General features: G+C 32.3%; 1 protein-coding gene across 1 annotated transcript; it reads left to right on the top strand.

Annotated features, from left to right (window-relative positions):
- Positions 1–52: 52 nt before the first annotated feature.
- LOC106117162 (mucin-5AC) lies at positions 53–27,797 on the top strand. Its single transcript, XM_013311295.1, has 10 exons — positions 53–483; positions 17,580–17,783; positions 21,383–24,299; positions 24,422–24,660; positions 24,832–24,908; positions 25,072–25,438; positions 25,524–25,654; positions 25,742–25,894; positions 25,966–26,123; positions 26,386–27,797. Exons 2-10 carry the CDS (start codon positions 17,708–17,710, stop codon positions 26,504–26,506), a joined length of 4,239 nt encoding a protein of 1,412 aa, XP_013166749.1. The 5' UTR covers positions 53–483; positions 17,580–17,707; the 3' UTR covers positions 26,507–27,797.

The raw sequence follows: 27,797 nt of genomic DNA, 5'->3' as shown, positions 1-27,797 counted from the left end.
CCCGCTCGCACACATATGTCAGCCGAGAGTTCGTCGCAGCATCTTGCTCTAACTTGCGGAGGCTTGCGCGGAAAGAGAATGTGGGTAACGAACGACCTTTTGCCGTTAGGAGCAAGCAGTGCGGGCCGTGCGTTTGCAGGCATCGGTCGGATTGTTTCGTGATACCTCGTCCTCTCGACCACCTGACAACCTGCAAAAATTACGTAAATATTGCAACACTCACGCATTGATTATAAAACGTTTGTATCCATTTCTATGTTACGCCAACGTTTTCCATTCACGGCAGCGAGTCGCGGCCGCGGACCTAAGTGAACGTATCGTGCCGTTTCTACTTATATTTGAATTGTGCGTTTCTTGTTTAACCCTGGTGATTATTTATACTGTATATTGTAATCTTATTCTGTGGAGTTGGTTTTTCTTTACATAAACTTAACGTCTTTGTGTTGTGTTTGCGGCTTGATTGGATTTTCACACAAGTTATAGGTAAGTGATGGTTTGACGTTTTGTAAACAATCGTTACAAATTGTGAAAATATAATTAAATCACAACTTTTAATTATAAAGTACTAATACATTTTATAAAACAACTAAAATAATAAGTGACTACTAAGTGACCAATGTAAATTGGCATTAGGAAAGTTAAAGGGCATGTTGGGCGGAAATACGTTCTCTTTTAAATCACTTCCGAAGTATAGCAACTTTTAATTAGCATATAATTATCATTATAATTGTATATTGTATTATTCGGCGGTATCTTCAATGTTATCAAAGGAGTATTCGAATAACCGAAAATAAACATAATTTAATAATTGTTTAAATTACCTCAAACACTATTTAATGTACATACATTGTTATTATTTTTAATAGGATCTCTATGTCGCTAACATAGTAATACTAAAAGTCAACGCAAGAAATCCCCCTGGAAATTGCCATGAAAATAATGACTTCATTACTACAACCCTTTCAGCATCGTTCATAATATCTTTCTATTATTCCCAATTCGCAAATATAATATTTCCGTTCTAACGGATTATTAATATATTGTCTTCATTATACTTAACTATCATTAAAAAGCAACATTTTCGATTTAATTACCCTAATATTTGTACTAATTTACCTGAACTACACCCCATATATTAATATTACTTCAAAATATTTAGAGCAACGCAAACATTTTAAAATAAACATTTAAAAAAAGCTTTCACACTACATATCTACGTCAAAGTATTGTAGTAATATACCATAAACATGTTCTATAAAATAAATTTTAGATCAAGAATAAATCAATATTATAGTGTATGTATGTATATACATCATCTGTGGCTGACCTAACTCGTTTTCTGTATCCGGCTTAATGTTTTCAAGTAATAAGCAGTTTGTTAGAACATAGGAATGCGACACGGCTATAACTCGATTGTCTCTACATTACTATAAACATAAAGACAATAAAGTTATTTTATATTAATACAAATTATGTTATTTTATAATTATTGTCATCTACAATATAGTATTATTTATAGTTATACAAATTATTACTGCATACTTAAATATACTTACCAAGATATAAGCATGTAGAAAATTGCGTTATAGTCGATATGTAAAGAGTTTATCGCTTTACAATATTAGTGTGTTTCCACTGCTTTCTACTTTTCTTATTTAGACATTAATACAAACATTATATTTATAGAAAACTAATAGTTGTAAGTCGTGATACAAAGATACAAAAATTAATATAATTACGACAGTTACATTTAATGCAAGTTAAATTTAAGATGACCCTTATAGCTAAAGATTCCATTTAATATCTGTTATTATGAAATGGAATATTGTTCAAATTGTATTACGTTTATTATATGAAATCCTCAAGTCACATATGAGTCAGAGATCAGAAACTGTACTCGATACTTCGAGGTCGTCTCACGGTATCCGCCTGCCGCTTGCCGCGTGCGTCTCGTCTCCTACAAACGGATTATCCACGCGAGTTTTTTGAAGCTTACGCAATACTTCGGGACCTGTTTGAGAGTCTGGATACTTTCAAAAGGAAAAATACATACTTAGTTAAAAAATGTTTTTACATCATCTTTAATAAAGGTTTAGAAAGCACATTAGGTGTCGCATAACTAAGTAATCAGAATTAGTAACCTATAACTACACTATATGGAACGGTGTCATTCCAATAATTTGTTTAATTTTTTTTAATAAAATTATCAGCCAGCAACATAATATATCTGTAGATAAGTAATAATTGTAAGGTTCGATACTAAGATACAAAAATGAATAATATAATATAATATTTAAATGCAATGCAAAATACACATTGTACTTGTCCAAGTCACAAGATGGTATCCCAGTAAATTCACTTGCAAGTTTAATTTATATATACGAGTACGAATTCAGCGTCTAAATATAATCTTCATGAATTCCATGCTTAAGCAACTCGCCTCTAGTCTTACTACGGTCTACATAATTTATGCTTTCAAGATTAATCGCAAATTAGATTTAGGCATTGTGTGAAACTCTATTCAAACTGCTTGAACAGAAAATACACTTGAACATTGTAAGGCAATATTTGTGTATTTTAAAGTTTTACCCGTTGAATTTGACTGATTGCAACTTTTTTGTGTTTTCAATATAAGCAAAATTATATTTAAAAAACTGATCAAGTGCGAGTCAGACTCGCGTCCCGAGAGTTTCGAACAAACCTGTAGGTATAAGTAAAAGTTCACCTATCACTACAATAGAGTCATAGTTAAAAAGAGTGATAAGTTTATAATTTTAAGAAATAATATGTGATATAAGAAAATTTTTAAATGGCAAGATCGATTCGTTAAAGTAAGATCATGATAGGATACAACGATAAAGTCATTTGATTTGATTTTATTTTTGTTATAATTACTAGTAAAACTACGTACAAATATCGAAGTAACGTAAAACAAACTGCGAACACTTAACGAGACGTAATCATGTAATCAATTAGTCGTAAATTGCGTACGGGGGAACGGATTCACGATTTCACCTCGCTATATACGATACTACGAAAGTCACGAACGATTCGAATAGGTACGAATACATCGGAACCAATTAATCGGCAAATGGGGTCCACAACAATAGAATATAATAAAGAATGTATATAATGCATCATATTTCTCGTCACGTATTAGGTTACCGTTCCTTTGTTACGTGAGCCACTTTCAGCGAGTGAATAGGACCGAAGGACCCCGATGTGCGATGAATATTATTAATTATTTTTGTAATCATATAAGTATAAATGTACAGATTTCTACTACTGCTTATTATACCAGAGGGGCTAGCACGAATACTCATGATAACGTTTTCATATCATATCGACAAAATTTGTATTATAATGAGTACAGCGCCCCTACCGGACGTAAAGTAAACTAACATATGACATATTTTGTGGATGACGTTACGAAGTTGCGTGTCGCAAATATTCGTGCTAGGTCCTCAGTTTCCTCACACTAACTTATAAGGTTAGAGAGTGGTTGGTTAGCAATGTGCGTATATCTAATAGTCGATACGCAATCGTTCGTTCATGTAGAGTCAGATTCCATTCATAGTCTACATGTAATTGTATAATTATAGGAAACAAAGTGTATAAATGTTGTAATTTATAACTTTATTGTAATGGTTTTCTTTTATAATGAATTCTTTATGTGAATGAGTTACTGAAGTGATTGGACTGTATGCATTATTTTCATTGTAATAATTTTTAAAGGGCCAAAAACACACTAGACGAAAGAAAATGACAACACACAAATAGACACAAAGAATTAGCTTCAGATATATATCATTTGAACAAAAAAATGGAAAGGGAAGTTTCAAATAGTATTGTACTTACATGGTAATCTATTTTCTTTCGAACACCAACGCTTAACTAAATTTTTTAAATAAATTAAGCCCCAATCCTAGAATAATATTAATAAATGCTTAGTTACGGATTTCATTTTAAGTTTTTTTTTCTCTATAAAAATCTCGCACAATGACATTGGCTGTATTCCAAGATATCGTGCCAAGGTTCAAAAACACGGTACGAGTTTTTGTCCGGGATATAATGTTATCATTCACTTTGAGATAAGGCAATAAATGCCACTTGAAAGCAAAGCTCATTTATTTAAGAGAAACACTGCAGTGAACTCTTTTTTAATTTTCATTCGCAAGCATTTCTGGCATTACGTTATATCACGTGTTTCGAACTCAATATTAAGAAGCCGATAGAGCACGCCATCTTGTTTTCGCGCCCTGACCTCTCTGAACATTTCTATTAAAACATTTAAGAGGAAATGGTTAATAAATAAATGCATTGCTCATTATTGAGATGATATTGAGAGAGTAAGATCGATCGATAAAAGCCTCGCGTCTTTTTTTGTACAAGAATATTTCCCGAGAAAATATGAAAATATGATGTACAAAAATGTAAGCACTGAAGAAATATGCTAAACTTCTCTAATTACAGTACATGGACGTTTATCTTAACATTTTCTCTTTGCATTGCTAAGCACTTAACGTATATTTGATTTACTTGGCACTAAACTATTAAACCCGCAAGAGAAATGCTATCGTTCAACATTCCAGCATCCCTTGTCTCACGCTATTAAAATCTTCTAGCTGGCTAGCTTCACTGTAATTTACTTAATACTCATGCTCTAGAGTTAAATAATGTGTATTTAAGTCCGCAAGACTAGTTGTGATTAAGATTAATAACAACGAAACGATTTTTAGAAACGATTTCTAAATTGAAATCAACAAACTTGTAATAATCAGAAGATTAATGCCAACCTTGGGTCTAAATCTATCAAAAAATGTACGCTTATGAGCAAAAAAGATTCGAAGTGATATGATTTTAGGGTGTTTCCGTCTAGGCCTATCGGTTTTCCGATCAATAGGACCAATGGATGACGTAATCAGCCCAATGGAAAAAAATCCTATTGGCCCGATTAATCGTCAGACTCAACGGCTCAACGGGAATTACCCTTTGATACCAGTATGATTGTTCTAAAAATACTTACACTTTAACATTAATACGATATTAAAGTGATATTTCTAGTATGCTAATGAGTTCGTTAATTTAGAAACCAAATTATATCTATTTACGCATGACAGATATCAAACAAGAACCTTTCTATATTTGGTGATCCGCGGCATCTCTGAGAAAGCAGCACCTGCGCTCACCGGATTTCTAATGTAAATACCAATAGATGACAAAGAAATGCTTTCTAAATTGTTTACTTTCACCTTCGCCGAATTCCTCGAAGCATCTAAAATTAGCTTCAATATTTCTTTCCACGATACTAAGCACAATACAAATTATACAAGACAATAAACCGGATATTTTTAGACAAAATACGTTATATGTTTATATACATATTTGCTACATAATGTTTATAAAAGTGAGAGTGTGGTATGGCTTCGTGAAATTAGTAATAAAACAACGTTTGTGGAGATACGATTATTTACTAATGTATTGTAATTTGATAAATGTTTTAAATATAACAAAATATTCCATTTGCGGTTTGCTTCGCTCAAACTCTCACTTCATGTTCGAAAATATTTATTCGGATTCTCACACAAGCCTTTGAATTTAGAAGATAAATATAAATATTCGGTATATAAATAGTTATTAGGTATAGATTTCAGTTTTAGTTAAGATTTCGTTTTTAGCGTACTGAAATAGTTAAAGATACGTACAGAATGCTTTTAACCCGTTATCCTACTTCTCAATAAAATGAACATTTGGCATTTAATTTGCCTAATGCTATCGAACGATACCTATACTGTTAAATTCTAAGCATTCGAATCTATTCGATACAGCGCACAATCCGAGAAAATCCTTTCATTCTTCTAAAACAATCAGATTACATTTAGAAAACACTGTTCTGTTCTTGATTCTCTTAAATCAACTGAAAATTGCTGCTGTATTCTTATGTTGCTTAAACATGAACATTTACGATTTGTTCTTAAATCCTTAAATTAAATAAAAAATGTATTAAAGGAATAGTTATCAAATTCAAATGGATATATTCAGAATACATTGCTCGTGGGACGAACAATTGAGAACCTAAAGGCAATATCAAAGCGGCAATGAATACTGCTTAAGTGGAAAAAACTTGGTGCAGAATGCGACAATAAATAATGTACTTTTTACAATAGTTCATAATTACAAAAAATTATTTTATGATATTTGAATCAGCTAACTTATAAGTTTATATAGTTTTTACAAAATGGCCGTCGGAGTAAGACGGCAGCGGCGTCATCGCGGCGGGAGCGCGGAATGTGGCCGCCCCGCCGGGAATGAAATTTTGGATATGTACGCAAACTATTTGCCTAGTTTTCTTTTAAATCTTTTCTGACCCGGATATTTATTTTACATTTCTAGTGCAAAACGTTAAAGAGAACAATAATAATAAAATTAAGCCTAGTTAGATAACTTCAAGATATACAGAGTCAATTCAAAGGAAATAAATCGCTTCCCACATCAGATGAAATATTGTTACTAGTCACCATAAAATGTAGGAATAACTTAGCACGTATGTTGGTATAAAACGTTTAAGATCTATTTTTTTATATTGAATAAGCCAGCGCTTGACTACGATCCTATCCGATGTTAAGTGATGATGTGTTTGAAAGATGGTACGAATTAAAATATAAGATCGTAGTCCGGATAGGAGATAAAAGTCCTCGACTATACCTAATTCGAGTGCACACATAAGAGTTCCAACACGACGTAGCATCATTATCATGCAGCTCTCATAGCGTAGGTAAATGTCGAATATGCAAATGTTGAGGTTGATGTCTCAACCGGCTCACCGCAAGAGCTGGGAATCTGTTGAAAGTTCACAATATTACGTCGGACTTGGACGGACTGCTGGCGTTAAAAAGCAACGAGATGAATAATAATTTTATTGTTAGAATAACTTGTTATATCAATATTTAACTAAAATAACACCAAGAAAATTATTTAGCATCCAATATTTTAACATAAAACAATAAAATCTGGATGACCGAGCTTTGCTCGGTATTTTCTTTTTTTTAAATTGTGTTTTTTGGAAATTATATTTAAGTACGAATTACTATTAAAATGATGAAATATGAATAATATTTTTCGATCTATCGGTAAGATCGAAAAATATTATTTATATAGAAAAAGTTAAGTTTATGTTTAAGTTGCTTATCGATAAAACACGAATAAAATGACATTTTCTAAAAATGATTCCAAGCTAGATCGATTTATCGCCCCCGAAACCCCCTATATACTAAATTTTATGAAGATCGTTGGAGCCGATTCCGAGATTCCAATTATATATATACAAGAATTGCTCATTTAAAGATATAAGATATATTTCACTGTACTTGTATCATTTTGACAAATATTACATACATTAAAGTTAAATTAATTTATTGAAAGTTTTTCTCACATCATTGTATTTGTGTCTATTCAAGTTGTCAGAAAAAAATGTCTGAAAATGAATTACTTTTCCTTCAACTTATTTCCAACTTACAAATGCCATTTAATATTTCTGCCTGTCATATTTCACGTGTATTCGGATCATACGGAAGTAAGAATTGCTCAAAGGAAAGTAACTTTATATTGTAAAACTTCGCCCTCACCTCGTTTGACAGGGGCTTTGCTCCCCCGCTCTATATCTCGATATGAAATATCTTATTTTGTACTTTTTACGTCAATCTGCTGTCGTTTGTTAGAAGGTACGATATTGGAACACCCTCTTTATAATACTGATATGGGAAATCTTTTATCCTTTTTATTTTTAAGTTAAATTACATCGTTAATTAAGGATCGCTTTCATATGATATTTAAACATAAATCTTAAGGCCTCTTAAACTTGTTGCACCTTCATGTCTTAATCACTATTTGCAACTTTTTCGTCCTTAAAAGACTCTAGGATCAATAAATTTTCCAACTTAGTTCCGAAATAAGCTAATTAACTTTTGTATATTTTATTGACCCTTAAAAAACAAAACATTTAATAAACTCACTGTTATTTTAATCAGTTTATAACAAAAGTTTATGGACGACAGTCAGTCCGCATCACGAGTCGTTATCCTATAAAAAATATTATTACTTATAAAACTTGTACGAATGCCGGAATTAATCTAAGACAAATAACTATAAAGTCCAATTTAAAAATAATTTAATCATAAAAATTATATGAACCTGTCTGACTGTTTTGCATTTTGTTTGTTAAAAATATTGTGAATCAGAACGAATCCAATAAAAGAGCGGACTCGTCAAGGTCAAAATATTAAAATCCGTAAACTCAAGCAGGTATCGAACTGGTCTTGGTATTTAATTTCGTTTTAACAGACAGCAAAAAAATGTTTTTACACGATCAATGTTTCCCCGGTTGAAATCGATTTTGGTATAACTTAAAATTTATTTATAGTTGTAAAACATAATCTGAAAAAAAAACATAGGCTAATAATTAATTTGTTTTCCTTTGACTCCTTGAATGATTTTGATATTAATAGGCTGTGATAATCACTTGATATCTAGTGGGTTGCAAAATAGCAGCGGCATAAATAACCGAGCGTGTTTTTCGCACGCGACTGACTTATATTTTCACAAACTGTACTCAGCATGTTTATAAAAAGGCGAAATCAAACAAATTGCGACGCGTTCATATCGAGTTTTTAAATATAATCTATGTACCTCGTTCTAAAAATATACACATATTAAAGTGGAGTCAATATAAAGGTAATTTTTTTATACAATTTTGATTAAACTAGGATTGCTGGAATCAAGTAGATAGGGTCATGGGATCGTTATAGTGTACCTCTGAAGAAGGACTTTATTCAGATGCACAAATTGAAACACCCGTATAAAACAAATTACTATCTACATTTTTAAAGAAATGGAAAGGGACGACAATATGTTTTTGTATTAGTATTTTGACAAGGAAAACTCATTATTATAATGTAGCACGTACTAGCTGCGTGCTCTAATACACCAATTGACTTTCATAAATTGGCACCAGTCAAACAACTCGGTTTATTTATTCCTTATGGCGACATACAACCTGTATTCTAAGTTGTTTTAATTTTCGTTCGTTCAACGTTTTAATTATAATATTAAAAGTTGAATAGTATCTGATAAGTTTGCTACACTTCAAAATGATAGAACCTTCGTAGTCTATTTGAAAAAAAAAGCAATTATTAAAAAACTTTTAATATTTTTTGCTAAAAAATAAATAAATAAATCGTATTTACGAACCTGCGACATGAAATCAACTTGACACTTTACCACAGGATCTTGTGCAGTGTCATTGTGAAACTAAATGGAAAACTTTCATACTATTCACGCTACTTAGAAATTTAGAAACATGGCAATCAGACATTAGGAAAATTCCTATGTTCTTTTTTATTTAAATAAAAAAGCGGTCTCGTTGTTATTTAATGTTTAGTACCAAAGAGATCTAATTTTATTTAACTGTTTTGTTATCTACATTCTTCTAATTTTTATGTCACATGGGCCTTATGATTCCTTTAAAATAAAAGATATTGGTAAGGAAATTGTAAGATCTTAATAATGTCATTGTACATCCACAGCTGACTTCATGTTTTCACGTTGTCATGCAATTGCTCCATTAAAATGATTTTATTGTCCATATACAAACTGAAGGCTAATCCACCATTGTATCATTCAAAGAATGCATTTACGTTATTTTTGACAAGGTTTTATTGAGTAATGTTAAAGCGCAAAAACAGGTACACTATAATTAGACCAGAACAGTTTTCAACATAAAAAATCTCTAAATTTATAACAACAATGTAACTTACTAACAAAATTAAGTGTATTTTGTAACAAAAAAATAAAATGTATGTAAATTTTACTAAATTCCGAATGCTTTTTGAAAATTAGAGTGTACGTAACATAATATTCGTTTGTCTGTCCGCAAGGCCCCGTTTTTTTCGGGTAATCTCCGGACTTTGACGAGAAGGTACATGAATGCATGCAGACAGATTATACGTCAGTCATTAATTAGATAATCATCTAGGAGTCAATTGCAGTACATAGGTTTTCTCAAAAGCATGCCATCATTGTTAAACAGATAGATAAAGGACGTATTTGTTGTATTTATAACATAGTAGCTGTAGCCCCCGACTCCGTCCGGGTGGAATTAAAAAAAAACTTAGTACCCTTTTTTGTTTTCCAGACTATGTTCTACATCTGTGCCAAATTCCATCATGATCCCTTGAGTCGTTCTGGAGATACCTTCAAGCAAACATCCATCCAAACATTAGCATTTATAATATTAGTAAGACTAGCTGGTACATTTATAATAACTTTATTTACTACTTCTTTGTCTAAGGAATGCAATAAAATGGATGACTATTGCATTGTTTGAACTAGTTGAATATTGAAACGTATGGAGTAAATGCAGCAGCGCAGTCGTCACTGGACAAACTGGTTTAAGATCACGACCAAGTATGGTATGTGAGCGGAGTTGGCAAGGCGTGGTGCGCCGAGGTCGCCTGCTGCTATGAAATCGAAAGTATGCACCAATCAGCACTCAGTGTTTGTATTGCTGACGCAAAAAAAGGTGATCTAGTTGTCATTGCGCGCGTGATCAATGCGGAGATATAAAAAAGATAGTTATTCATAAGTCCCATACAAATATTTATAGATTTAGGTTAGATAAATGGATATATCCAAGTTATTACTCGACAAAAGCTACAGATTTTTAAAACGTTAGAGATCTTTAAATGTATGGTTAAGACAAAATTAATTTATTGAACCTAAAATTTAAGTCTACTTTAAATTCCTTTTCCAGGTACCCAAAAGAACTTTGTTTCTGGAAGAACAGGGTTGTAAGACTAGACTCATTAAAAACCAGTTGGTGCCCGTCATATAGCGCGATTATTTAAGGTTCCGGGATATCAAAAAATGCAACGATTCGTACCGATTCATGCTCCGTTAAAAACAAAACACAATTCATTTACACATCTTTACTCTGATCTTTACAAATAAATAATTTCCACAGACTTACATCAAATCCATTCAGATTAGCATATAAGGTCAAAATAAATGAGAACTCATTGTACTATCGTAATTCTACTAATGAACTACAAATGCTTGCATAACATTGTATTGATCATTGAAATTTAGAAATCATATCAAATAAAAAATCTTTTAAATGTACAGTTTTTCACTCATCTAGTAGCCTTGTAATAAATTTTTGCTGGAATTTTAAGTATAACATGTTTTTTAGTTCTTTTGTGTCGTAATTGCATCGCTCATATAAGCCTGAACATCTTTGCATCTATGTTTTTATTAAGTTTTTTATATTGTTATTGCTCTTCCTTATCGCTAAATGTAAATATGTGAAGAATACGTAGTTAAATACAATACTTTAAAGAATTTTATACAATATAAATTGTTAGTAAAATAATTTTATTGCACACGATCGTAATTTTTAACTCTACATTTTCAATACATTTGGTCAATTATTTTGAACTTCATAAAGGGTGTGTTTCTTGAAACAGTTCCCACAACTTTATGTTAAAATTAGCTCCCGTTTTAATTAGTTTTATTATGTTAATATTGATGGTCAAAGCAACAAAATCTAAACATACATGAAAAATATATATATATATATATATATAAAAAGTCATGAGGTAACCCGGGTCTGTGTTTATAGAGTCACTCAATCACATGCGAAACGTGACTACATTTTTTCTAATAAAAACTGGTTTTTTGTTTTGAAGCAATATTAATAGCGATTCACTTGTTCCTTTGTTGTCTATTGCATTCGAATTTAGTATCTTTATAAAATCATTTTCGTAAACTAGCCATTCATTTAAATGAAAAGACGAATGGATAAACTCTGATTTTATGAGTCAGTTTAAAGCTTAATCTCATTTAGGGCCTTATTTGTCGGGCAATAATGAAAATATTTAACCTTTAAAAATAGTTAAAAACATTGTTTTTGTATTTTGAAGATTATAATCATTATGTAAAATAATTATAAAGAGCAAAATAAAAAAGATGTTATTGCTTCAATTGTTGGGTTCTAATACTAAGTACCTTTATTAAACACCTTTTTATCTCCGTTTTGTCAAGGATAATGAATGATATGTTTATACAGAGATTTTGGTCTCAGAAACAAACGATAAGTCAGTTAAATATAATATAATTTCTCGTGTAAACGAGAAGGAGATCAAGTGATATTTATAAAGAATTCAAAGTATATTTTTCGCGTTACATTGTTGTCATAAACCGGTATTTTAATATGGTCTTTTATTTTTTTGAACCCGGACGCGAGGATGATACGTGCCTGAGTAATCTGCCGGCCTTAATAATTTACATAAGGATGAGCAAAGTATTAAAGTAACAAAATGTTTTATCCACAATTTTAAAACAGGACGTTGGGTTCAAAAAGTTTTTATCTAACCTTTTAAATGCATTTGAAATTATGAGATTACTCAAGCATCGTTAAAATATTTTATAAATCATGGTTCCATTACGGTTTTGTTCTTTTTTCAAATTTATATTCTGCTTAATCTTACGTTTTGATTTTATTATAAATGCAAAAGTTTTGGATATTTGTTATTAGGTATCTCCCGAACGCTCAACGGAATTCGTTTAAAAATTTGCATACATATAGAACATAGTCTGGAAGAAAACATACGAAAATTCCATTTTCAGCGGTGTATTTAAACATTTAAGTATGTAAAACATGAAGAAGAGCTAATATTTTAATGTAACGTGGCAACGTACGTAAACAAATATGGAAGAAACAACGTTTCCGAAAATGCTTTAATTCTGAGAGCGGTACATCCGTATTATTTAAGGCTGTCAAAAGTACGTAGGAAGGCCGCAGCGAGTGAAAGTGTATATCAAGGATGGTGGGAGGGGTTGGGGGAGAAAGGGGGGGAGGCAAGGTTGGTAACCGGCTGCTCGGCCTCAAGCGTGCAAAACAAACTCGTTGAGTAATAAGTAATAGAAATTGCTCTTATAAACCTTATAGATGTTGCAGTAACGTGCTCAGTTATTACAACCACTAGACGTTGTTTATATAACCATAAAGTCTAGACTCTGAGTCTAGGTCACAGTTATTACCGCTTGAACTCTTTGTTTGATCTATCTCGTAATAAGAACATCGATTTAAAATTAACGAACTTTTAATACATGATATTTTACATATGAACTTTGTTAATGAGGATTCATTTGTGTTTAAAAGGATTTTCTTCTTTGTAATTTAGTTTTCATACAAGCCAATACAATTTCACAAAGTTTATCTAGTAAAGTTAGCGTAGCGGCTGTCGACAGATGCAAAAATAACTACGAATTGTCTTGGGTTTTTGAGACCAAAATGTCTGCATAAAACATATCGTCATCCCTGTCATTATCTTTGACAGAACAGAGCTAACAATATGTTTTAAATGGGGATTTTGGCCTCAGAAAACCACAGTTTGTTACACAATAGAAGTATTGCTTGTAGGCCATAATTTATAGCAGTGCTTCAAATAATATTATGATACATTCAGTAAGAATTACAAATGTGTTTAATAAAAAGATTACACTGTAAGTATTTAGTTTTAAAAAGAATACAAAAATTTATCTTTATCTTAAAATTTATCTTTACACGAAAATGTCATTTTCAAACCTTGATTTGAAAGAAGTTATAATTCTAAAATACAACTTTCAGATATCTTTATTAGGGAACACAATGTAAAATTAGATTTAAAACTAAACAAACTTTAAACCTTCAGATAGATTTGTGACAGTTTCACAACAGTTTAACTATTTTCATTCAATGAGCGAATGCAATTTATGATATTACTAAAGGCGTAAGAATTTTTCTTCCGCTCCAATTACTTGTGACGTTGTTAAGTAGAACGAAGAGATAGTGTGCTATATTAAATGATTTCATGTTATGTTGCTAAGATTTACAATTTAATGATCTGTAAAATTATAGTCCATAATTGTAAATTAAATGTAGTAATTTATATAGTAAAAAAAAATTACAAACGAAATTTTTGTATTGTGTTTTATTTGAAAAAAAATATATGATTTGGTATATTTTAAACAACATGCAGGGATAATTGAATTCTGAATTGCATGTAATTTGTACATACAATTTCGAATTATTAAGTGTTTAATTATTTATTCATAATATACTAGCTGCCTCCCGCAACTCTATCCGCGCGGTATTAAAAAACGTTTTAATGCAAATTAATGTTTTAATGCGTTAAGTAAAAAATGTTTATGGGTTCTTTCAGACTATGTTTTACATCTTTACCAAATTTCGTCTAGATCCATTAAGCTTTTCTGGAGATACCTTCTAACAAACATCCATCCATCTATACATCCAAACATTCGCATTTAGTAAATTACTAAGTAGTAAGATTAAGTAAATTTATTTTACGTAGACTGGTTTGAAATATATAAATAATCCAACGTATAATTTAAAAGTGTAGATTTTAATGATTTAATAACAGTGAGCTAACCAATTCTTGAGAAGGTCACACCACTAATGAGAAATATATTTCAAAAACGAACCGTATTATAATCTTTACTCATATCATAAAGACGAAAGATTTGATTGTTAGTTTGTTTGCATTACTACTGAACCGATTTGAAAAATTCTTTCACTTTAGTAAATTCAAAAATCCCCGCTTCGCCTCCCTTACTTATCGTTTTATAATATAATTCCAGATATAAAGATAACTATCTTACTAATATTATAAATGCGAATGTTTAGATAGATGGATTAATGTTTGTTTAAAGGTAACTTCAGAACGGCTGAACGGATCTCGATAATATTTGGCATACATATAGAATATAGTCTGAAAGAACACATAGGCTACTAATTATGTTTTTTCTTTGATTCCTCACGGACGGAGTCGCGGGAGACCGCGTGTTACTAATAAATTGTAGATCACTTTGTTATTCAAACTTGCAGACGACTTTGAGTCAGTTTTATAAAGACATAAAACCAATATCGAATTACAGTCGATTCGAAATGCCCCTAAATAAAATTTTATTGTCTTAATAACTGATAGTATTAGCTACTTAGTGTGTGAAGGTTCGTGTAAGGCCGTTCGGTGCTAACTATTTATGTCTTTTAGTCACGACAAATTGATCATTGATGAATCGTGTTGTGTATACCGCTGTTCATTTATAAAGTGTCATATAGACCTTCGCATAGTTATTAGAAATACCTTGAAATTTGTGAGGTTCGGGTTTCAAGGTTAGATAAATTTGTCATAAAAAATATTCGGACAGTAAACAATTCTTAATAGTTACGAGTAGACTAGTAGGTCATATCGAACGATAACGACTGCTGTAAGCCTTGCTTTTAATGGTTGCATTTTAATATTTATGTATTTAGCTTATATATTCCAAACATTATTGCAGCTTAAAACGATTTTACAATATAACGTAATTGTTTTATTATAAGAATTTAATAACTTGCTAGTCGGCCGCGACTCCGTTCGCGCAGAGTTAAAAACAAACTTAATAAGTAGCCTATGTGTTCTTCCAGACTTTTAGCGGGATCCATGCAACTGTTCCGGAGATACCATCAAACAAACATCCATCCACCCATCCATCCATCCAAATAAACATTCGCATTTATAATTAGTAAGATAAGAAAAGAAATTATAATAAAAAAGAAGGTATGAAGTAAGACATCCCAAGTAATGATAATATTAGAAAATATCACTATTCTCTTAAAAAAAATTTCTTCACACAAAAGAAATCGGTTAACCTTGACATCAAAACCGAATACAACTTAATCTAAAACATAATTATCCCGCAAATATTGTATGAAGATCTGCTCTCCGTCGCTTGCACCAATGCATTTTTAACAAAAGTGGTCGTGAGAATTTTTTTTATAAAAACACTTGTTTCATATAACAACGGTTTTGAAAAGACTTTTGCAATACAAACAGAAAGAAACTTAATTATCGTGCGGTCATTAAAGAACCAGCTTTTGAATGGTTATCGAAATTGAATATTAATTTGTGTGACGCAAAAGTATGGGCTCGCACATGACAATGTACCGGCCGTGAGAATGTTTCATAACCACCACAATAGGGGCAATTTAAATCTGCCTCAGACACGCTTAGGCTTACGTTACGTTATTTACTTGTATGAGACCTGGCCGTTGTGCAATGTGCCTTGAACACCAATTAGCAGGGACAATACAACGGTTGCTATAGTAAAAACGTTTAATTTTTTTGGCTTGGCGTTCAAAAGGTTAAGAAGGAAATTAACCCGCTGTGTTTACTAGTTCAACTTTATGAGGAATACGCCTGTGCATAGCCCCAATTTGACTTATTTAGAAGAATTATCGTTAACTTATGTGTATAGGTATTATGTGCATTAAAACACAATACAAAAAGTAGCTCGCATATTATCTCACAACAATAAAAAGTTTAAATTAAGGAAATGTTAACATAGCATTAGTTTAAGAATTATAATATGCACACAATATTTTGTCTTATTAAATCATGTATACGTCAATATCATAGTGCGTACGAGAAACTGTTCGTCGGTCCGTGACGCTTTCACACGGCAAGAAGCAAGTGCGGCGCGGTGCAGCCGTGTCTACTGTCGAGTTATACGTTTCACTACGTTTTGTATTCAACACCAATTATAAAAAAGAATGCTGTGATTTTCCTAAACGTTGTATAAGTTCAAACTGAAAATATCGGATAATAAATCTGTACTCTTTATTTATTTTAAAAAATGTTGATTTTGATTGTTTGATTAAGAATAAATAAAAATCAATAATTATGTATGAAATCGATGTTCGAATAACATCTCTAATTCAATATATTTGCGATTGGTCTACTATTATTTAGAAATCTCGTCACGTACTCCGCGCGTTAAATACTTTACCACTTATGTTGGCTTACTCGTTATAGCTTCAGAATTCTTATATGGAATCTTATCGATGATATCAAAATTCAGAAGCCGTACCGTGTACTTTCTTTATCCTTTATCGGTAAATCATTATAATATAAGGGACGTTTGCTATTGTATTTTTTCTATTACTTTAATAGAGAAGAGGTCAAAGAAGTATTTAATCTTTGGTAATAACAAAACCAATACAAGTCATGAAATTTATTTTGTAGTACATACGAATATATTAGCAGGATGAATATATTTAGCGTTCTTTCATCAGTGGAAACCCACGGTTTAACATATACAGCTAAACATATATATACTGATATTTAAGGAATGTAAATCTTGCAGTATTTAAATTACATCCTCTATTAGATAAATCACCGGAAAAGATACATAAAAATAATGCATTTATACTATGGATATGGATAAAAACAAAAATAAATTCACAGTAGATATGTTTGCACATCGTTGTAACAAATCTAATAGATAAATTAGCCGAGTTAGTTATAAGACAATCGGACTTTTCCATTTTCTTTATAATTTGCGAGTCAATATTAATGAAACCAAAATATTCGAGAACAACTGTTGGGTTCTCAATATTATTGTCATGCAAAATTCAATTTTATTACCTTTCAGTGGACAATATCCAAGTGCGTGACGTATAAAATGATTTTCATTTGTTTCAGATGTGAAAGGGCAGTCGGGATTTTTCAAATGACCGTGATTTGTACACGGCAGCTATGACGTAGTGGAGGAACTATAAAAGTTCGGTGACAAGTGAGAACATAAATGAAACGGTGAAATATACAACAAAATGGGAAGACGACGCTGGAGGATTGTTACTATCGCAGCGTTCCTGCTTTTTATAATTAAGGATACACAATGTCAAGGTGAGTTGTAAATCAAATTCACACTTAGAGTCAATCAATGGTTACTTAGTCAATCCCTTAGAGAAAATTTATCTGACTTAGTTTACATTCAGGGATTCTCAAGTAAGTTACTAAAATGGTTTTTGCTAAAACTACTGCCCTGCTATTTATAAGCCACAGCTGTCTCTGTTAAGCGAAAGTAAAACAGAAAATAGACAAAATAAAGGAATATCAAAGTCTCTGCATGCATTAAATAAATGTAATGTTAAAAACAATATAAAATGTGTTGCGGCGGGCGTCGTAGGCGGACAACCCCGATGTCCTCGCCCACGTGTGCCGACTAACTGGCGCTCTATTTATTATTCAGAGCCCAAGTTACGTACAGCGACCGCTTGTGTGATCGCCATTATGCTAGTTTCACACTAGGACAGAGCAGTATACAGTGCAGTACTGCCATTATTTCAACGCACATTCGACACAGGATGATTCTCTATTTACTTTGAGTGGGAATAGCGTGAGATTTTCCTCACTGTTCGGTCCACGTGTAAAAAATCCATTAGGGCTTATTCACATGCCACCTGCGCACCTTCACACTTTACCTTTTCTACTTTCGCAAAAATATTCCATAGTTAGCACTGGGACTTTTTTAACCTTCAAACCTCTATACAATGTGAATAAGTTATATCCACGGCTAGTTTTGAGTAACATTTACGTTGAAACTAATTGAAATATTTGCCCTGATTTTCCACTGTAAGTAACTTTAAAATATTTCCCTATTTATGTATAAATTTCAAGAAATCCACGGATAATTCTTATCAATATCTCAGTTTATAAGGGAAATAAAAGTAGTCATAATTTGTTTTTGTATTAATTTTCAACAGTGGAAAGCCACATGGTTATTATGTACAAACATTACTTGACCCTTGTCAATGCTGTCAAGCTGTTAAGTAGCATTTGACAGCTAATGTTTTATAACATTTCGAAGGCGACACCTTAATAATGATAAAATCAACAACTTTGTATTCATAGGTAGATTGAAATAAACTTGATAGGCTGAATCATATATATTTTGAAAACATTTATATTTTATAAATACAGTGACCTAATTTATTCGACCCTTCAAGTTTTAAATAATAGAGAATGTAACTTTACTATTATTATAATGTTTGAATCGATGGATTAATGGCGGATGAACGGCTATATGGACCTCGCTGAAATTTGGCATAGATGTAGAACACAGTCTGGAAATACTCATAGGCTAATAATTAAGTATTTTTTTAAACCCCACGCGGATGAAGTCGCGGGCGACAGCTTTTATTTTCATATAAAACAAAGACTAATAAGCGAGTTTCAACTAGAAAACCTATAGTTCATTAGGATTGCATATAAATTCCATACGCATTTAACGTATATTGCAATGCAATGTTATACATGACTAAATAACATGTATCATTACTAGTAATAACACTATATCCGGTATTAATTACTCATCAAGAGTATATACTGTTTTCGTCTTTTAAAGGCATGTTTCTTTCCCGACCAGAGTTCTACCAATGACTGTTCTACTAGGAAGCTTCGAATTCCGAACATTAATATGATAAAAACCATAACGTTGGTTTGCCGATCCGAATTTAATGTTAAGTTTTATTCTGCGAATTTCTTAAACCAAACAAAATTGACAATAAAAAAAGTACATTTGTAATTAGATTTTTCTATTGCTACGATAGTCGTTGTAAAAATATTTTTTTATTTAATCAAAATTTATATACAAATGAAATGACACGTGTAACTTTATCCAGTTATTAAGATTAGATACATTTTAAAATTATTAGCACAAAAAGTATTTTTATTATTAACTACTCTAGCAACTCAAATTTTACCACAATGTGTATGCTCCTTAACATTAAGTGTGTGCTATATTTATTGCGGGCTATGTTTCAAGTAAGCATAAATTGTAAGTCGTCGCCGCAAAAGTTTCATTCGAGTGTTTCTGAGGTAATATTTTAAGTAAACTTTTGTCGCACAGAGTTTTAACCATCAGAGACTAAACAGTATAAAATATTTAGGTATATATTAAACTTAATTCATCACAAATTGCAATACCTATATTTAATAAAACATGACTCATAATTTTGAACTTAAAACAGAACATAGAGTTGTCACAACTATACGATTAGGTTCAATGAACTATATATTTTTTGAACAACTATGTTTTTCCCCAAATCGCTAACTTACAATGCAGTGACTCGCTTAAGTTTTAAAGGCAGATTAATGAATCATCAAATTATCCGCTGGGTTTTTACATTTTTTAAATACTCGTCTGTTTCATTCAATATGACGCAATATAAATTATGAAATCCCAACTATACTGAGAATCTGAGCTGATCTACACGGAATTACTGAATGTTTACGGAAACTGACAGAGAAAAAGTAACCTTTATAACTTAGCAGTAACATAGTCGAGGATCAAGTACGTGGTGTTTGAATATCTTAACACGTTCTATGCTACTACATTTTTTTCTTTTGAAAAGCCGATTCACTAAGCGAGTCGGTGGTACTCAACGTGTTAATAGTAATTTATCTCAAGGGCTACTGTCGGAAGTGAACGATTTACTTGAGTTGTTACCTAGTTTGTTTACCGGATTAATGTTATTTTATTATTATTCCAATTGATCCTAGAGTATTTATTTTAATATATGATAAAGTTCCGTTGCATCATGCAATATATACAATCTTAGGAAATTGTATGCTAACAAATTTAATATGTTTATAAAATTACAATTGTAAAAAAATTAATTCAATCCACGAAGTAAGCGTGTAGGATACGGAGGCGTAGCTAGTTCATGATATTCTTCAAATAAATTGTCGCAAGTCCAATATGCGTCAAACACTTCTCTCACAAGATTATTGATTTTCTATTAAGTTCAGCAACGCCCCCATTTAAGCTCGGAGGATAATCGCACCGCACTTAATTAGGAATATGAACCGCAAGAAAGTAATTCCCTTGACTTTATTCTCCCATAAGATATTAACTGTCAGATTTTGCCGAAATATAGCTTGGTAATCAATTTTTTATTAGATATTGTAATAGAAACAACTCAGCCATAACCAAAATAAAGCACGAGTACAGCTAATTATGTATAGGAATTTTTACTTCTCGATAACATATTTTTAGCTTTATTTTGTACATATTTTAAGTGGCTCCTTAAGCAACTAACTTTGTTAATTACGGTAATTACAACATCTTAACAAATACGTTGTCATTGTTCTACTTTAAATACGACCATGTTATGGTTAGTAATTTTGTAAATTAATTACATTTACATTACGTATAATGAAAGACTCGTTAGACTACATTTTGTCGGACAACCATCGCTGATGAAAAAAAATATGTCGACATTTTAGCAAACGCTAATCGCACTTCGTGATTGATGTTACATGAATCATATTCAACAAACTTAGAAAACGCTAATCGTAACATTTTTCACAATTTTGTATTGAATTAAGAACACATGGTGTGGTCTATATTGCTTTAACAAAGCAGAGATTGTGGGATTTGTGACCTCGTTTATTATCGTGCCTATGAAATTTACTAATACTGATATTTTTGTTCTTTACAGATGAAAACGACTACTATTACACACCAGTGGAGAGAAGTTTTGCTCAAGTTCAACCGTCTCTATTTCCGAATACAAGGCCTTCGTCATTTTTTGACAATGGTGATAGTTTTAAAGTTTCACCTGCTGCTCATCAATCTTTATTTAACAATGGGCGTTTACCTAGTCCTGGATATAATCAAAATCCTTCACCTTTCCAACTACCGAGTGGAAGAAGTCAATCAGGCGCTCAGTACTATATCAATCAACCAGAGATTAGTAACTCTCAGCGCCAGAGGTTTAGACCATCACTACCCTTTAACAATCAAATCGTACATCCGGCATCAACAAAGAAACCAGACCTTCAGCAAATACATTCTGTAGCCTATCAAAATGACCCCACAAAACAAGAGACCTTTTTAGGTCAAATAACAATAAACAATCCTGATATTGATTTCCTTCAAAATAATAGATTTAAAACTCTTCCTTTCGATAGCAATAGCTTAAGAAGTAATGGACAAAGTGGTCATATCCCACGGGAAGAAGATATTGAAAACGACAACACAGACCTCTTTGATCAACATAGAGTAACAACATACAATCCAAACAGTTTTATACCTAAAAACAAATTGAACGTTAATCCTAATAATTCACGATTTTCGCATTTCAACACTCCTGTAACGCCTAGTAAAGCAAGCATAGCCGACATAGAAATTAACAAATACCTTGTAAGAAATCAATCAAAGGGAATAAAAAATATTCCACAACACGATGCCTCGTCGACAGAATATAAATCACTTTTAGATATAGAGCCTTTACTGGAAGATGATATTAGTGATATTACTTCGTTCAGAGAATTGTTGAAAAATAATCAAAAATCACACGATGTCCAAGTGATTACAGCTAAAAACGAATCTGACGTGGACGATAGCAAAGCAGACGCAAGTTTTATGAGTCCTGATAACACCGTAAAGGATATTTCGAAAGCACCCCTTTTGGATAAAAATGTTAATACAACATCTGTATCTGCTACTACTCCGACATCTTTAAGTGCTGATCTTAATAACGGTGATGACAGCGAAGAATTAGATGGCAAAGAAGAATATTACGAATATTATGAAGAGTCAGAAAATACTGAAATAAAACCCACCACAACCACAAAAGCTATAGAGCCTGTAACTGACATATATGATGAATATGATGCTACTGAAGCAGATTCTGATAAATACAATGAAGATGAACAAGAAAAAGTTGTTGATGAAGTAACGACAAATGTTACAAACACTTTTGATGTTCTTGTAATGAAAGCAAATAATACAATGGTGAAAGACGACAATTTTAAAGAATTTGTAGATACAACAGTAATTGATCAACCGGACCCGGAAACTAACAACTCCACAGCTCCAAATATTAAAGTTTATTCTAGTGAAGAAATATCATCCATAGAAACGCCATCTATTTTAGGGCAAGAAGTGGTTTCTGTAGTTACAACAAAAAGTGTGGTTAATGGAACCATATCGATCCCCGATGCGACTGTAACTCCAAGTTCAGCAAGATCTTCAGAAATGACACCGCTTGATTCAAACGACGACCTTCCTCCAGTTACTACGGAAAATTGGATAGTTGTTGCATCTGTGCAAACAAGTCGCAGTGTTTCAGGAGCTCGCTTTCTTCCTTTCCCTACTGTAGAACAAGAAGAAAAAAAACAGGTTCTTACGGATGAAAAAGATGATGAAGAAGGTATAACTATCACTAATGCTCAAGAACAAATCGGCATCGTTAATAGTTCATCATCTACCGAAAATATAAATGATAAATTAGATAGCATTCAATCAGAATTATCAAGCAGTGTGTTGTCGGGAAATTTAAATAGCGACAATAAAAATATTGAATTAATAACAGAATCAACGACAGAACAAATTAACACGACCGTAAGAAGTACAATGTCTCCAACAACACCAACGTTACCTAATGTATTTACATTAAAAAGTACACAAGTTTCCTCTATAACCGAAAGGTCATCTCCTGATCCGTTACCTGTGATGATTAAGAAATTTACACCACGCATGACATCGTCTACTACCCCAAAACCTAGAAAGAAACCATCTTTAGTGACAATTGTGGACGAGATTGCTGGATTTTTACCTCCTGGCTACAAACCAAAACTATCATTTAAAGATAAACGAACAAGTACTACTACGACCACCACTACAAGAACTACTACGACAACTACATCCACGGCTCTTCCGATTACTTTACCTCCATTGAAAATCCCAATTATAAATGGGACCCAAGGTAGATCGTCTGGAATAAATACTAAAAATAAAGTTATTATACTCGATGATAAATCTTTACTGCCCAAAGAATACCGACCAAAAGAAAACAAGCCCCAAGATGATTTATTGAATAAGCTTAAAAAAGATGATATAAGTAAATTCCTGCCGCTGGGCTACAAACCTACGGTTGACGAGGAAACACAGTCGAAACAACCAGAAATATTGGAAAAAATCCAGAAAGTAGATATATCTGCTTTCTTGCCTAAAGGTTTTACTTTAAATAATACATCTACAGCCTCCACTACTGAAATGTCTAAACCAAGCGTTAAAATACCTGCCAATGCTGTTCCTGTAGATCTATCTGCACTTTTGCCACCAAATTATAAATTAAATAAAACTGAAAGTGTTAAAAGTGAGGACTTGTTAAGTAAAATTAAAATTGCTGACATATCTAACTTGTTACCACCTGGATTCAAACCGAACATCACCGAAGAGTCCACTGAACCTAGCACAAGTAGTACTAGTACAAAACCAACAGGTGGCATAAAGCTAGTTTTCCCTTCAAGACCGGGTGGAAAATCTGTAAGAAAAACTACTCCAAAATCAACTTTGGAAATGGGACCAAGTCCAGTCACACCAAAAATTCAAAAAGGCTGGCCTACTAGGTAATAATGCAATGCAAAGCTATTTCGTACATTAAATTAATTGGTAGATGAAGGTGAAATCCACTAATGTTTGCAAATATACCATTATGTATGTGTATTATAAACATAAATGTTGCTTTCAGGGCTTCTACCGAATTTACTGGCTGGCCATCACCATCCACCACGCCGTTTTCAATAGAAAAACTTTTAGAAGCACAAAGAAATGCGACTGCCACGACGCCGTTTAGTATTAACACCGAAGCAACTACGACTAGAAGAACGACCACAACAACGACGACGACTGTAGCGCCCCCCCCACCGACCACGCCTGGTGTTTGTCGACATGAATGCGATATAGCAGCTACTATCAAAATTGTTGCAGGTAACATATATTTTATTATTTCTAGCATATCCGCGATTTGTTGCAAAAATCTTAAAATGAATTCCAAAAAATTAAAAAATAACTACGTAAAGTATGTTCAAATATTAAATTAAGTGCGGAAAACACTGCTTGATTTACTTGTAACTATATTAAAAATAATATAAATTTTAGGCGCAAAATGGGTTCCCGAACTATTAGACCACCATACAGAGGAATGGCAAAAGTTGGCGAAGGAAGTTAAAGAAGAGGTAAATATTGTTCAAATAGCAATTTACAATAACTGAAATCACTAATCACATGTTGCAGATATTCATTTCTTGTCAATTAACTTAGTAATACCAAATTATTGCAGAAAATAACTATCCTCAGTTTGTTTAAAACAACAAATTTATTGTTTTTTCTTGATTGCAGCTAAATTCGGTCTACGGAAAATCAGACCTATTGAGAAAATGGTACAAAGATATTCGCATAGATGGTTTTACACCTGGATCTATCTTGGTAGATTATTTCATAGAACTAAATGACGTTGAAGACAGAGTTGACACATTGCAGTTAAAAAGATTATTCCATAAAACCCTTAACCATGCTAAGCCGGGGTCTGTGGTGGAAGAACAAATAACAGACGAAGATTTTGATCCAGATGTAATGTTAGGCGACCAGCCCGAGGAGGATAAAATGAGAAAGAGCAACGAAAAAATGACCAAAACTATCGATAAATCATTTGGAAAATTGGAAATGGGAAAATTTGTAATGGACCCAGCTTATACAGAATTCATTGGTAATTTGTATTGTCACTTAATACAACTTACGTATTACTTATGAAACTATACCATGTAAATTTATTCACGTGTAATTTCTTGCAGTATTGCCAAAACGTGAAGATCCGACTATAGTGGAACCTGGTGATGAGGCATTCCTCCCACAATGGGGTATTGCAGTAATTGTTATTGCGATGGCTTCACTTCTCTTCGTTGTCATATTTGGTGTTACCGTCGTAAGTTCCACCTTTCATTATTTTCGCATAAAAAAAATAAGCAAACATTTTATTGGACCTTGAATAATAATTTCATAATTTTTGTAGCTCGTTAATCGCCAAAAAAGCGCTAAAGCAAAACAGCCAATACCCTTAAGCGAGGATATGCTTCGGGAATTAGACAAAAGTCATATGGGTGGATTCGAAGATACGCATCAAATGAAAGAACGGGATCTGCCGTCGTATCCTCCATCTGGAAAGGTTATATACTTAAAATGGTTTAATTTGATTACTGCAATATATTATTAATTTATTTTATTTTATTTTAACAGAGAATGTCAACAGCGTTCATTGAACAGCTCGCTTATCAAAATCCCGGTGACTCTTGGAGGTCAGAATGGACACCGCAGCTGCACAAGTATATGCAACACTATACACCAGACTCTGGACGCGGGTCACAGACTTATGGAGTATCTGGAAATGGCTATGGGTCAGTATAATTACGCAATATGATTATTTGAGTTTTTTTGTCCATATGCCCACTACACAATTGATTCACGTGCTCCTATCCACCATTTCTGTTATTTATTCAACGTTAAACTAATAAATTATTTTCATTCTGTCAATGTCCTCATTTACATCAAAACTTCCTGTGCAGGAGTATGCTACTTTACCCTTCTTATAACAAGGTACTCTTTAGTTCTTATTCCTTGATTTACAAAAAAGACTAATCAATTTATTATTTTTGTCAGATATGGAGGCTCTCAACTGTACGGTCAGAATGGTGCAGGATCGCAGGTATACGGATACACCGGCGAATATCCGCGCTCGCACTACTCACGCCGTCGTTCCGACTACGATAACAACTTCTAGAAACATCTAGATATCTCGAACACTCACTATCTTAGACTTGACACTCTTGACAATACCACCCCTTCGATTTTCAAGTGTAGGGTTTAGTGAAACGATTAGATCAGACCATATCTTCTAGAATCATGTGTTGATTAGCTACCGCACACCAGGTTGTGAGATAAAAGTTTACGACGATTTTATCGATGATAATCTTGTCATTACGACATCAGAATTTATTCGATTTCTACAATTTAAGTAGATTTACGATTTTACATAGTTTATATATATTTTGAGTAGGTTTTAGTCCGGCCTATTAAGGACTGCGTATAGTGCCAATCGTAATAATTATCTTGCTTTTGACATCTTTACAAATGTAAATCACTTTTTGGCTTATTTTGAACAAATGGTCGGTAATCGATTTTCCCTTGTGATAGTGAATTTGAATTAATTAGTAACAAATTGAGTATTACAAAGAGCCAATTGTAATGATTATGACTATGTTATAAATTATTATTATTCGTCATTATTATAATGCATACGACTGATTGCGCGTGTAAATAAATTATTTTAAATACTCACCCGTGTTGCATGATATTTGAGGTGAGTCTATTGTATTTCTGTAGATAGATATTTTTCTGCATACCTATATTTGCTCAGAACCAGTAGATTTGTTAGACGGCGGTGTGTGAATGTGTGCATGAAATGCGTAATTGTGCCAAATATTAAAACATAGATGTGTGTAAATAAGAGAAAAATCGTACATTCGTTTGGTGTTCATAATATAATTAAATTATTTTGAGTGACTTACTGCCAATATTGTGTCACTCAAGATCGATTTGGACTTCGCTATATTATAAGGTATTACTACAAAATGTACTTGTATCCTCACGTATACACCAAACAGCGCAAGTTGAAAATTATATTTGTGTGTTGAATGAAACTACTATATTAAGAACTGTTTTATGAAATATCGTCAATTTAAACTAGTATGAATAAGAATCGAAAGATACATAATATATACTAATGTTCCACTTATTTGGTTTATTTTAAAAACTAGACGAAGACATTTATTTGTTACTTGATTATGAACAATATTAGTTAAAAGAATTACTTCATTTTAAATGTATACTTCGTATTTTGATGGGGCAATTCTATTATCAAATGGTTATGTATCTACCAACTAATATATAGTTTTAAACATGAATACATGATTCTTGTATATACAATTTTTGTACATGTAGACCTATAATTTAATTGTAATCATAATTGACAAATAAATCATTAAGATCCCTAATATAGATTACAGTATATG

Source organism: Papilio xuthus, unplaced genomic scaffold (assembly GCF_000836235.2).
Source record: "Papilio xuthus unplaced genomic scaffold, Pxut_1.1 DF827680.1, whole genome shotgun sequence".
Classification (NCBI taxonomy): Eukaryota; Metazoa; Arthropoda; class Insecta; order Lepidoptera; family Papilionidae; genus Papilio; species Papilio xuthus.
Note: the sequence above shows the minus strand (reverse complement) of the source record. Positions and strands in the feature narration are given on the sequence as shown.

Excerpts from the sequence above, each read along its gene's own strand:
- LOC106117162 (XM_013311295.1), top strand. The coding sequence starts at position 17,708 with ATGGGAAGACGACGCTGGAGGATTGTTACTATCGCAGCGTTCCTGCTT. Across the intron at positions 25,655-25,741 it reads TCATATTTGGTGTTACCGTC|CTCGTTAATCGCCAAAAAAG; the intron begins GTAAGTTCCACC and ends TAATTTTTGTAG. Across the intron at positions 26,124-26,385 it reads GTATCTGGAAATGGCTATGG|ATATGGAGGCTCTCAACTGT; the intron begins GTCAGTATAATT and ends TATTTTTGTCAG.